The sequence below is a fragment of the Nuphar pumila genome, chromosome 1 (genome assembly GCF_984573655.1).
Source record: "Nuphar pumila chromosome 1, dmNupPumi1.hap1.1, whole genome shotgun sequence".
In the NCBI taxonomy this organism is placed as follows: Eukaryota; Viridiplantae; Streptophyta; class Magnoliopsida; order Nymphaeales; family Nymphaeaceae; genus Nuphar; species Nuphar pumila.
Window position 1 is genome coordinate 20,675,610 of NC_143249.1, and position 13,828 is coordinate 20,689,437.

Sequence of the window (13,828 nt, forward strand, 5' to 3'; positions counted from 1 at the left end):
CTGCTTGCCCGGAATCGAGATTAACAGATTATAGATAATGCATGAATAACCCTAATCTAAGCATGAAAAATAATTAAGAAAAAGCTATGAATAACATAACGAATTTGGATTTGATGCTTGAATGAGTAAAACGAATATAAGCATGATAAAATATTAATAAAAAAATCAGGAAAAACATGATTGAGATTTGATTTAGCCTCTAAAAGAGGAATTCGAACATCAAACGGTCGAATATTGATCTTTTTCGGGCGTTTAGCATAATGAACACTATACCAACAATTCCAATGGATCAAAAATGTGTAGATGATCATGGGTGATCTGTAGATCACTTTTTTGAATCATTTACACGGTTATTTGAATGAAAAAAATGATAAAGATCATGCATAGAGGGCATGGCTAAAGTATTAAAAAAACAAGTAATAAAATTAATAAAGACATGAAAAAAAAACTTACCTTGGGGCTGCTGCAACAATGGTGGAAGGAAGGGTTTCTGGAGGAGAGAGAGTGAGCAAGAAAACAATGAGAGAGAGAGCATGGGTCGACCCCCTTAGAGCCCCTTTAAATAGGTTTTCAAAACATTAATTAAGGAGAGTCTTAGTTGGTTTGAAACTTTCTTAATTGAATTAATTAGAGGGGAGGTTTTTGGTGGACTCCTAACCTAACTAAAAGGCTAACTAACTAACCTAATTAAATTAAAACAAATCCAAATATGGCGCCACCTGCTCTGGGCCCACATTTGATTTTAAAAGCTCTAATTTCAAGGTTTTAAAAGTAAAATAAAGGTTATGCTTTAAAATCAATTTTGGTTTTTTTGAAATTCTAATTCGATTAGGACACTAACCAAACTTGAACTAACCTCTTTCAAATGTGGCACCATCTACTGTGGGCCTCACTTGTGTTTTCAGAAAGCGATGTTTAAAACTCAAAAAACGAAGGATAAAAAGAGGAAGATTTTTAAAAGGTGATGGAATAAAAATGATTTTGAAATTAAAAGTTTTGAATTAATCAGAGTTCTGACAGGATCGGAACTCCTTCAGATGTGATGCAAACTGTGTGGGCCCCACATCAGGATTTTGAAAAAGTTAAAATAAAGATTAAAAAGGGGTTTCAAAAAGGGTTCTTAACACAAATAAAAATAAAGACAAAGAATAGATTTGCAAAAAGTAGAGTCCTGAACCAACCATAACTCCTGGCTAGAGTCCTAAAATTTCAAAACTCTTAAATTTTGGCTTTTAAAAGACAAATAAAGAGATTTTAAAAGATCTTTTTCAGAGATTAGTAAAAATGAACGAAAAGACGAAGTCAGGGTTAAAGTCCTAATCAACTGAGACTCTAGAATAGAGTCTCAGAATTTTGAAACTCTTGGAATTGAATCAGTTTTAAAAAATAAGTAAAATAAAAGTAAAAAGAGCAAATCAGAGCAGAGTTCTGGACCAACTGAAACTCTGAAGCAGAGTCTTAAAATTTTAAAACTCTACAATAAAGTCCTGAAAATTGAAATTTGATTGTTTGAAAGATAAATAAAGAAGTTTTTGTAAGATTTTCTCAAAAAATGAAGTCAGGGTTAAAGTCCTAATCCAACTGAAACTCTGAGACAGAGTCCTTATCAGACTAAAACTCTAAAATTTTGACTTTTTTTAAAAGATTTTCTTGAAAACAAGTGAAGATAATGATGAAAGGTAGAATCATGATTCGACTGAAACTCTAGAATTTTGACCAAAATGAAAGATTTTGAGAGATTTTATTAAAAACAAGTAAAAATAGAGATGGAAGACAGAGTCCTAGTCCGATTGAAACTCTGTGATAGAGTCCTAGTTTGACTGAAACCCTAAGATTTTTGTTTTTTTGAAATTCAGATGAGAAGGTTTTTGAAAATGAGTGAAAAACAAGAATAAAGGATAAAATCGGGATAGAGTCCTAATCCGACTAAAACTCTGGGACAGAGTCCTAGTTCAACTGAAACTCTAAAATTTTGGCTAAAATGTAAGATTTTGAAAGCTTTTCTAAAAAAGATATAAAAATAGAAGTGAAAGGTAAAGTACTGATCTGATTGAAACTTTAAAATAGAGTCCTAGTCCAACTAAAACTCTAGAATTTTGACCAAAATAAAGGAAATGGACAAGGGTTAAGGCTTCTTTCAGTTTAAAATCAAAATAAAATTTTGAAGAGGTTCAAAAAGATGAAAAGACAAAGTCCTAAATCAACTAAAACTCTAAAATTTGAGAAATTTGGATGAAAGAAGGGATTCACAAGCGACACCACCTAGATGGGTCTTATCTGAGAATTAAGATCATTTAAAAATTGAGTTTAAAACAAATCCAGGTCACTTTATAAAGAAAATATTTTGAAATAAAAGAATATAAGATCTTGGGGGTTGAAAAATGGCAAATGTCGATCTAAAACCCAGGTTTTTGAAATTAATTTCAAAAGAATGGTTTTAAAATCGAATCTGGATTGAAAGATTTTTAAAAACCAGAGTGCTGAATCTCGAAAATGATATGCAATGTCATGAAATGACATGAGATGATGCGAAATGATATGAAATGAGATGCAAAAGACAAACCCTGGATGAGGGATTTGAAGTCTCGGACCCCTAGCAGAGACAAGGTATTGAAAATTTCCATCTAAAGATGAGAGTTGATATTTGAAATTGAGTCAAAATGGAGATTGAATTTTGAAATATTTGAATTTTGGGCAAAATTCGGGCTCTGAATAACCCTGACTCATATGTTGACCAACTAGTTTCTTGAAGGATTTAGAGAGAGGGTCCCAGTGGCAAGATGAAAGGGTTTGTAAGTGAAGGTGAAAAATTTGGGGTATTTACACACTTATTCCTTGTAGAGTACGTTCGGGTGCCTCAACTCGCAAAAGGATATCAAATCCCAGGGCAACCCTTCAGATTTGAAATCTCACGGGATTGCCGTGATTTCGAATCAGCCTAAAATCTCATGTTCGACAAGCTTTTAGAATCGCTTTCTCAAGCCCTTTTCATGAAAATGGGGTGAAATAAACACCTCTTTGCAGCCTATTTATTTCATTTTCATAAAAGGAAGAGTCTTTCGTGGGAAAGAACATGAATTTCTAAATGCTCTTGACAGTTCAATTTTAAAGAAATATACACAATGAAAAGAGAAAGGTGGCGACTAAAACTAAAGCTCAATTTTACCAAGATATCACTTTCTCACTATAATGCTTGAATACTTGTTTCACCCATGGTGAGAAAAGAAAGAAAAGTGATGACAATTCAACAATTTTCTTTGAAAACTATGAAACAAAAAGCCCCTTAAGTTCTCATGTTTACTTTCTTAGCAACATATGCAAAGTCAAATGTTGAATGACGTGCACACTAGAGTTGTTGGGAAACCCCCCATAGATATATACTGATTAAAAACAAAAAGTCAAAAGGATTCATGCTAAACTAAATGCTTCTGAATTTTAAAGTTCTAACGTTCAAGTAGCACCTTCGGATAATATTATTAAATAATAATAATGACACCAATGAGGTGGTATCCCATGGTAAGTGGGGTCTTGTGTCAAGCTGAAGGCCTAGGATCGAATCCTCTGACACATGGGATGTATATTGTTCTGGTAGGGGTCCACTTAACCCCAACTTGCTTATCAAATAATAATAATAATAATGATGATGATAGGATGCTCATGGCCCCTTAAAAATATTTAGTGACAGGTTTTTCCAATTATCCAAAATCTTCAAAAAAAAACATGATACAAGAGTCGATTTTCACTAAATCTAGCATGTTAAACACATCTAATGATTCAGATATATCATAAAAAACTTCCAAACTATGGAGCAAAATGAGAAATGGGGCCAAACTACCATTCACTAAAGTCTAATATTTATGATACTCATTTAAGCTAAACGAGCTGCTCATGGCTTGTCTCGTTGGCTATATGATCTAGCATGAATGGTAGAACATGGCACACCGACATCGATGCCCCTCTCCGTCGGCCTTTTCCCCTCACCGGTGTGCCATGTCCGACAGATGCCCATCACCCACCAAGCTGGTGTGCCTTGTCGGGCCAACGCCCCTCACCCTCTCTGCCGAAGTGCCCTGTCTGGCTGATGCCTTATCACCTGTAACAGAGGAGACATGAAGAAGAAGACATGAAGCCTCTCTCTCTCTCTCTCTCTCTCTTTCATTCTTCCCAATTGAAGGGAGAGAGCTTAGAGAGGGGAAGACTCTCTCTCTCTCTCTTGTTCTTCCCAATTGAGGGGGAGAGAGCTGAGAGGGGAAGACTCTCTCTCTGCTGAGCTCGGACCGAGCTCGTGCCTGCTCGGTCTGTTGTGCAGCAACAAAGTGAAACACTGACCCAGGATAGGCTCAGGCTTGGCCCGATTAAGGCTCGACTCAGTTTAGTTTCGGGACAAGCTTGAGTCGAGCCTGTATATGTATATATTGGGTGAGCAGCAAGCCTTGCTCGTGTGCATCCCTACGTGACACACTTCTCATTCTTATTATTGCAAACTATAGAGATCGTTAATTAAAGCAGCCTAACACATGAAAATTTCACCAAGTAACCATTAGTAGTTAGTAAATAATTATGACAACCGTGATATTATTTAATTAGTAATGATAAGGTGCTCCCTGAGCACCTACTCCTTAATCACATCCATTGGATCATAACAGATCAAAAGGTTATAATCAAGGGATAATTAATATTGCATGGCTTTTTATTATTATAGGAAACCACAAATTAAATGAGTGTGAGAACCATTTCCAAAACTAAAATATAAATAGCATAATGACTTTTAGTATCTCTCTCTCACACATACATAGTATTAAATATGATTGCATGACATGCTCACACATATATGACTCTCTTTCATGTCTCATGTTTAATGTTGATCCATCAACACCCACATCGGTCAGTCTACAAAAAAGTTGATTAAGCCTTTCTAAATTAAAGACTTTTTTTTTGTTATATTTACGCGGAAAAACTGCCCACAAGATCAGAGACCTAGCCGCGTTGGCTCGGACTGCCGCACTTACTGTCGCTGTCGCGGTTGTCGATTAAGACTCTAAATTCCAAACTCACAAGGTTTTACAAGGTGCAAGTCTCTGAGGTGTTGAATAAACCTAGATTGATTTCCTTTGTCCCTGTTTTTCCATAGCTTGGTGTATGCACGCATATACTGTTGAAAATGCAGATGATAGTAGCCATAACGTTACTACAGAGACCCCATGCTACAGAAAAGTTGTAGACTTGGGTTCGACTCATCATCCCTATCTTCGTACCCCTCTTAAATCTTAAGACCAAAGTTGTTTTGATCGAATGAGGAGTCAGGAATCTGAACTAGGGTGGGCACAAATGTACAAAGAAAAGGAAAAATAATTAGTAGTAAACCATATTAACAACATGTTTTCCAAAAACAATCAAATAACTATTATAAAGCATAATCCAACATTCACGTCATTTTGAAAAATATCAAATCAAAACCTTATTTCTTATGCCTACATGCTAATTGGAAAAAGGCACAAAAAATACTAAAACCTAATTAAATATTTATGTTATTTAAAAAATAAATAAATAACCTATATCTTATATTCTAAAGAACATCATTCATTCATATATATGCTAATTAAAAAAACAAATCCCTCAAATTCTAAGTTTCAAACTAAAATCAAGTATGTGGAATCATGTTTAATGTTGATTAAAAATAAAAATATAAAAATACTTAATTAAATATTTATCTTATTTAAAAACCAAAATCAAAACCTAAATGCTAATTGAAAAAACATAAAACCTAAAATTTAATTAAATATTCATTGTATTAAAAAAACTAAATAAAAAATCTAAATCATAAATCCTAACAAACATTATTCATATATATAATAATTAAAAAAACAAAACCCTTAAAATTATAAGTTCATTACTAAAATCAAGCATGTGAAATCAAGTTTAATGTTGATTGAAAAGAAAAAACACTGAAATACCTAAATGTTAATTAAAAAAAAAACGTCAAACACCAACTAAGTTTTAAATTAATGAGCTAACAAACCAAGATTTCAAAAGTTAAAGAAACTGGAGTACCAAACACAATTTTATGATTCCACCAAGCACAACTTACTTTTGCAACACAAACTTGTGATAATGATACTCAAAACATCAAATCCATTAAAAAAAGAAGATACTCAAAACCCCAGAAGAAAAGGGATCGCATCTCTCCTCGTTTTTATGATACACCCACCAAAATCTAGCCAGAAACAATCTGAAACAAAACAAATATGAAAAAACCCCAAATTCTCTAACACCAACTACAAATAAGAGAACCCTAAATCAGTTGAAAGTTGGAACAAAGAAGAGAACCCTAACCCAATTTTTATCGAAAGATCCCTATATGAACCAACACATCACACCTGGTTTGAGAGAAACCGTGAGGGGTCAGACTCGTAGATAATGCTAGAATTTGATCTTATTGTGGGTGTTAAAACTCGGTCGAGATCGAGCAGAGTCTACGAGTAGGACACATATAGAGATATATATAGAGAGAGAAAAGTTGGGGAGAGGGAGGTACTTTGTGACCCCTAGTGGGTAGGGCTCAGTTGGTGTCCACCTTGATCCGAGCTTCTGCAGGGTGGGCACTGCGCACCCTAACCCAATACCCCATAAAGAGGCTTTTTCGGGTCAAGGTGTGGCCCCACCCTTGAGTATTTATTTATTTTTATAAAAACAAATGAGTTTTTAAATGCCAAAAAATCCTGGACACAACAGTGATTTAAATTTTGATATTCACTCTATATCACATTTGTGGAGTTCCATTTGATCAAAACAACTTGCATCAATCAAATTAGGAGTTGACACCCGGCATATTCAGGCCCGAGCCCGATTATATTCGGATTTGGGTCGTGCTGGGTTTTTTAGGCCACGATCTTGTTAACGGCTGGGGCCGTCGGGCCTTGTGCATTTTGCACATGGGCCCGGTCCGACTTGATTCAGGCTTGGACTACAAAATTCAGCCCGAGCTCGACCCGAACCAAGCCCGGTAGGGGAATGAGTGGACCGATTTAAAAACTGTAGCACTCGGACCAAGAGCGGGTTCCTGTCCACCACATAAATAACACCTGCCTCTCTCTCTCTCTCTCTCTCTCATGGCGCCATGGACGACTCCTCTGCTCTTCACCACTCTGCTCCTCCTTCTCCCCTCTCCCTCTTCTTCTTATTCTTCTCCTCTTCCTCACCCCCATCGTATCTGCATAATAGGTAGCGGCATATCCGGCTCGTCGGCCGCCCACTTCCTCCACAAATACGCCCATGAATCCTCCCCCGACTCGCCTCCCATCGAGCTCCGCATATTCGAGAGGCGCGGCGCCGTCGGCGGCCGGATGGCCACCGTCCGCCTCAGCGGAGACACCTTCGAGGCGGGGGCCACTATCCTCCACTCCAAGAACTTCCACGCCCTCAACTTCACCTCCTTGCTCAATCTCAGCACCACCTTCGGCAGAGAAGACGATGGCGACGAAGACGATGGGTGGTTTGGAATTTGGAACGGCGAGAGATTCGTCTTCGAGACGCTTCCGCAGGGGAATTCCTTTATCTCCAAGCGCATCGTTCGGTTTCTGAATATGATTTCGTTGTTTCGTCGGTATGGCTTCTCATTGATCCGAATGCAGAGGTTCGTTCAGGTATTCAATCGAATTTAGGGTTAGTGTTTCTGGGTTTCTGAACTTTTGATTTTTGTTTTGCTAATCGTTTGGATTTTTGCATTTTCCATTTCGGTAGTTTCTTGGTTTTAGTCGTTTAATTTTTTGGGCTTTGCTCTACTTTTTTTTTTTATTTTCCCCCTGGGATTTGTTATTTTGGCAGACTATGTTGGAGAAATTCTTGAGGTATTATGAAGAAGATCGGCCGGTTTTCAGCTCGGTTGAGGAGATGTTGAAGTGGACGGGGTTGTATTCGCTCACACAGCGGACACTGAGGGAAGAATTGGCCGACTCTGGCTTGTCTCCTCTACTGATATCTGAGCTTGTCACGGTGAATTGTCGAGCCTCATTGCGATTTTGTTTCTTTGTTTTTTGATAGGTGCTTCTGCTACTGTCTAATTTTTGTTGGAATAGTTGTTGGCAGTTACCCCTCTAGTTTCATTTTCATACATTTACAGCATAGGCAGTGTTTCAGGTTCACCTAGAGCATACCTAAACCACCACTGATGCCGTTCATCGATTTTGATCCCTTACGGGATCATCATCATAGTTCATTTATATAATCATTTCATTTTTGTTTGTTGTTCTAGATGTAATGTAAGGGTATGTTTGAATCACTGTACCCGCTCGAAAATGGACGAGGGGATGGTGATTTTATCCAGCGGTGGATGCTCGCATCCTTAAAAACTTGTTCTCTTTTAACACACCCTCTCCCTGTTACAAAAAGAGTAGGATGCGGGAAACACATTTAAAAGAAATAAAAAATCGAGGGTAAGGGTCCCCCGACTCTCTCTCTCTCTCTCTCTCTCTCCTTGGCAGTCAGGGGTCACCGACGCTGGGAATGAGGTCGCCGGTGAGGCAATGCGAGGCCGGCGACGCCGCCGCCGGGGATGAGGCCGCGAGGGAGGTTTCTCCTTTTCTTTCTTCCTCTTTTCTTCTTTCTTCTTCTTCTTTCTTTTTCTCCTTTCTTTTTGCTTCTTCTTTTATTTCTATTTGAATCAAATTTCTTTTTAGGGCATTTTTAGGTTTTCATATGTGAGGGTTTTCTTAGATTAGGGTTTTTGTTTGATTTTCATAGACTAGGTTTTTGTTTGATTTTATTGATTAGGGTTTCTTCTTCTAGATTAAGTCTTGTTTTCCATTGATTAGGGTTTCTTCTTCTTTATTCCTTCCCCCATCAAACAAAGGGCATTTCTTGGACTTAGAACAAAAAGAACAGAACCAATTCCGTTCTTTTTGTTCATTTCGTCCAACCCTGGACAAGTGATCAAACATACCCTAAGGATGGCAGTGGATTGGAGGGGGACAAGGTCTCCACCCCCGTCCTGTCTCAAAATCCCCGCCTCCATCCCTGCACGGGTTTTGATTTTAACCTCCATTTCATGTCCTCCATCCCTGCACGGGTTTTGATTTTAACCTCCATTTCATGTCCTCCATCCCCGGTCCAAACGGGGCGGGGCGGGGCCCCGTTTCCCTTCGGTCCACTGCCATCTCTAAAGAAGGATAGGGGACGGGGCGGGGCAAGGCGGGGATCGAGGATAGGGGTGGGGCAGGGAAAAGCGTAAGTCCATCCTTGTCTCCATCCCTGGAGGGGTTTTAATTTTAACCACCATCCCCGTCTCCATCCTCCATCCCCCATTCAAACAAGGCGAGGCAGGACAGAGCCTGTTTTCCCCGGGTCCACTGCCATCCCTATCTAGATGTCCATCTTAGCATGCAACTCAGCTATATGAATCATATAACAGTGTGGTTCTTCCTCTATCTAATGGAACTGCCCCTTTGAGTGGAGAAACATCGATTCTGATAAGTGCCATTATATTACCTGTGTTTCGTCTTTTATGGTGCAAGAGTAAACTCAACACTGATGGTCTTGGCTGACCAAATGGAGTCCAAGCCCACCATTGGTGAAGGTCAGAAGCGCATTAAAGCTTGATTCAAGTGACTCATGCAGTGATGGATCAATCTGTCATGTCATCTGCATTTCCAAAAAGAAATCCAGATGAAAAAATTTACGGGAAACAAAGAGAAAGCGAAGGAACTGCTAGGCTCTAACTTTTATACACGACACAGTCGACGCTTTTTGATTTAGAGTGCAACAGATTCCACTATCTCAATGTTATCTTGGTAAATGATGGGTATCTTGACTAGTTGATGTTATCCAAAACCTTAGAAATACTATAACCAAAACTGCCTTTCTTTCCCTCCTTTTTCCCACCAAACTCAAAGAAAAATTTTCAATAAAAAGAAAAAATTTGGCAACCTCTTCAGGTTGCCAACGAATAATACTGTTTCGTGTCTTTTGCAATCTGTGATAAGGGAACTTAGTTTGGAAGGGACAGAGGACATCTTTGCAGCATGCTCTTCTGCAGAACTAGTATCCAGGAAGAGGCAAGGAAGCTGTGGTGTTACCGGTTATCAAAAATTGCTGCTGCTAGTGTGGCAGTTGGTAGAGCAGTTGTTTAGATAATGGATTGACTGCTTTTATTTTTGTTAAAAGGCCCTTGCTTTGCTAACACTGTGGCTCCTTCAGGTCATTACAAGAATAAACTATGGCCAAGATGTAAGCATGAGTGGGCTTGCTGGGGCAGTTTCATTAGCAGGTTCTGGTGGTGGATTGTGGTCTGTTGTGGGTGGGAATTGGCAGATGGCTGCCGGTTTGATCAGCCGCACAAATGCTTCGTTGCATCTGCATGAAGAGATAGCATCACTATCTAACCATGGTGACTATTATGAATTGAACTCCTCCAAAGGAAATTCATACCATTGTGAAGTCGCTGTAATTGCTACTCCACTAGATGAGCTTCATATAAGTTTTTCTCCATCCGTTACAATTCCAAAAAGAACCCTGCAGCATACTTACACTACATTTGTCAGGGGCCTTTTGAATCCAGTAAGTTCTCATGCATTTCATGCTTTTGCTATTGTGTGGAGATTTAAGATGAAACTAATTAAGTCATGGATGGCACTAGCTTTTGGGCACAATACCAAAATTGACTGCGAATTAGAAAATATAACAAATCTGATTAATTGATTTTTTTTCTTGATGGTTTTGCCCTTTTGTCAACTCAAAAATTGAGGCGCCTTGGTCAAAGTCAAACCACTTGTATAAGTTATCGCCTGAAAAAAAATCAAGCCCCATGTAAGTTGTCTCTTGAAACATTCAGACGCCATGATTTCTACCAAACAAAAGAGCAAAACTGTCTGTCAAGAAAAAGTAAATTATCCATGTTTGTCATGTTTTCTAGTTGTAGCCAGTAACTGGTATTATGCCAAAAATTAGTGCCATCTATGTCAATGTCCAAATATGAAATGGTTTACTTGATTATTGTAGAGACATTGCTGACATGTTTTGGTGGAATTGTCAAGGAATATTTTGGCTTGACTTCAGCATCAGACATTCCTGATCTTGTGGGCACCCTTGAAATCAATGGTTTGCCTTTCTCAAGTATATCTGTTCTTAAGAGATACAGCAGCAAAGATAAAGCGTATAAGATATTTTCGCGCACGCCACTGGCAGATGAGTTACTAGACAAGTTTTTCAGGTACTCTGCGTTCCGTTTTGGGGTAACTTTGTGCAATTTCTTCCACTGGAGCCTAGTAAATTGATTGCTTATCTAATTCTTTCTTGCAGTGTTAGGAATGACACAATAAGGATAAACTGGCCAGCTTATCCACATTATGTTGCCCCAGAAGTCTTTGCACCGATCATGTTGGATCAATCACATTTGTACTACATCAACGCATTTGAAAATGCAGCAAGTTCAATGGAGACTGGTGCGGTTGCGGCCGAAAATGTTGCACGCCTTATCTTGTCGAGGATTTCTAGCTCTCCACATCAAACTCCAAATTTGAGCAAACCTGGTGGTGGGTACCATGATCTGCATATTTATCTGTGAGAAGATCAAGTTGAATTTAACAGGTGTCTTAAAGATTGTTTTTTTTTATCCCTGTGAATGTCACCAAGTGCTGGGGCGTCACGACTTTGATGGCCGCGGGTATATATTGTTGTATAACTGGTAGGGGTCTGCCAACCCCAGCTTGGCTATGAAAAAACAAGTTTGTTTGTTTTTCTGCATAATTGTATTATTTGTTATTTCATGGAATTGCGGTGGTAAGCTTTGAGTTGGTGTTGTAGAACTGGTAGGGGTCTGCCAACCTCAGCTTGGTTATGAAAAAAAAAGTTTTTTTTTCTGCATAATTTTATTATTTGTTATTTCATGGAGTTGTGGTGGTAAGCTTTGAGTTGGTCACAATGTCTTTGAATCATGATAACTCACGCACAGTATAATATTGGGATATTAATATCAAGGTCAATATAAAAGTTTTGTAAAACATAACGCATACAATATTTTAGATTATCGTCGTTAGAATTCTCATGTGTCTTAATTTTTATTTTGTTTTTTAATTGATGTGAGTTGTGAATACGTGTCGATAATATCTAAATGGCCAAATTTTCCACTTAATGATAGTGATGGCAATGATGGTGATGGAGGTTGGTGCGTGGAAAAGATACGATGATAGATCAGGTGCAATCACATTGCACACTTTGAGAGTGCTGCTGCACCCCAGAGATGGAGGGCAGATCAGGTGCCAGCGGCATGCTAAAGTGTGCAATGTGATTGCACCTGATCTACCGTCAAAATTTAATAGAGTAATTAAAAAAAACTGCCTCACTCATTTGTTATTTAAGAAAAGCCTCAACTTTTGAGTATTGCATTCAACCCCTTAATTGATTCTAATAATAGTCACAAGTCTCGTTCTTGGGAATTTCTCAGAAGGAGAAAATCTCGGGAGAATTTGAAAAAACTTGTTTTTTTTCGGAAAAAATCTTGGTACATTAAAAAGATTAAAAAATATTATGTATTTAAGTTTAAATTGAAAAGAAGTTTGATAAGTAATTAATAAGTTTAATGAATAAAACATGAATAAAATAAAGATAATGAATTGGGTTTATCAAATAGAATGAGAATGGGTTTCAAAACTACAAAAGAATAATCCTATATCGAACAGGATGAGGTTATATGGCTCCTCTCAAGTCTATTTATTAAAGAACCCATCTTTTTATCCCTTTGTATTGGCAATGACAAATGAGTCATGCCCTAGGATTGTCACTCTATTTTTTTCCATTACGAGCTTTGAAAGTAACAGCTTCCCTTTTCTTGGAAAAGAGAAAATAGATTGCCACATAGCCCTCTCTTCTTGAATAAAAAGATTTCAAAATAGACCAAGGTATGATTCTTCCTCTCATTCAAAATTTTATTGGATGATTTTCTGTTTTATTCACGATATATACACGATAATATCACAATATTTTAAAAATCTCGAGATATTATATATATAATCTCGTCTTGTGAATAAAAACCTGATAATATCGCTAGATTTTCAAAAAATCGGTGATATTTGTGACTATGATCCTAATGCATTTCAAATGCATGTTCGGGGTGTAGAATGACATTTTTATCCTTTTCTTATGAGACGACTGATCATCCTGTGCTCTATTTTTTAAACAAAGCATTTCAGCCAATGTTTTCATTAAGCAAATGGTCAGCTGAATGATTTGTTTTGAGGCTTAGCCTCAACTCTGCTCCAGTTGGTTGGTTAATTTAATCCATCGGTTGGCTTGGTTCACGTAGCTTATTATTTACGTTTTACCAGGCTGGCTACAAAAAATTTTACGATCATTTTTACCCTTTCTAAATCCAACAATTCTTGGGGGCGGTTTCTCCATGTAAATATAAAAAAAAATCCAACAATTGTGTTTGACTATTTTTTCTTGTGGTCAAAGCAGACAAGAATTCATCGAGCATCTCTTTACTATGTCATTCTCCTTATTTATAGAAAGGGGTAAGCATTTGCTACGAATGAAGGATGAAATTAATTTAAATTTTCTTTTATTCTTTTTTAAATTAATCCCTAGAAATGTGATCTATCATGGTTTTTTAGTAAGAAATGAATTTTGGATCATGTGATCATGAAATGTAAGCAGGCTTGTCAAGGACTTCAGAATCAATGGTCAACAATGTGTTTCTCAGGGTAAATAAAATAAAAAATCAACTGGGTTGGTTGCTACAAAACCTTACTCAACTAACAAGTTTGTGACCAACTTGGGCTCCGCTTGTCTGGTAGGAGCAGCTAGTGCACGTCACCATGTGTTGGGACGTTGCAGG

General features: G+C 37.7%; 1 protein-coding gene across 1 annotated transcript; it reads left to right on the top strand.

Moving 5' to 3' along the window:
• Nucleotides 1-7,093: 7,093 nt before the first annotated feature.
• Nucleotides 7,094-11,795, top strand: LOC149848274 (farnesylcysteine lyase-like). Its single transcript, XM_090010935.1, has 5 exons — nt 7,094-7,643; nt 7,825-7,992; nt 10,192-10,551; nt 11,028-11,203; nt 11,293-11,795. Exons 1-5 carry the CDS (start codon nt 7,110-7,112, stop codon nt 11,555-11,557), a joined length of 1,503 nt encoding a protein of 500 aa, XP_089867061.1. The 5' UTR covers nt 7,094-7,109; the 3' UTR covers nt 11,558-11,795.
• The last annotated feature ends 2,033 nt before the right edge of the window (nt 11,796-13,828 follow it).

Excerpts from the sequence above, each read along its gene's own strand:
- LOC149848274 (XM_090010935.1), top strand. The coding sequence starts at position 7,110 with ATGGCGCCATGGACGACTCCTCTGCTCTTCACCACTCTGCTCCTCCTT. Across the intron at positions 7,993-10,191 it reads TGATATCTGAGCTTGTCACG|GTCATTACAAGAATAAACTA; the intron begins GTGAATTGTCGA and ends TGGCTCCTTCAG. Across the intron at positions 11,204-11,292 it reads TTACTAGACAAGTTTTTCAG|TGTTAGGAATGACACAATAA; the intron begins GTACTCTGCGTT and ends TCTTTCTTGCAG.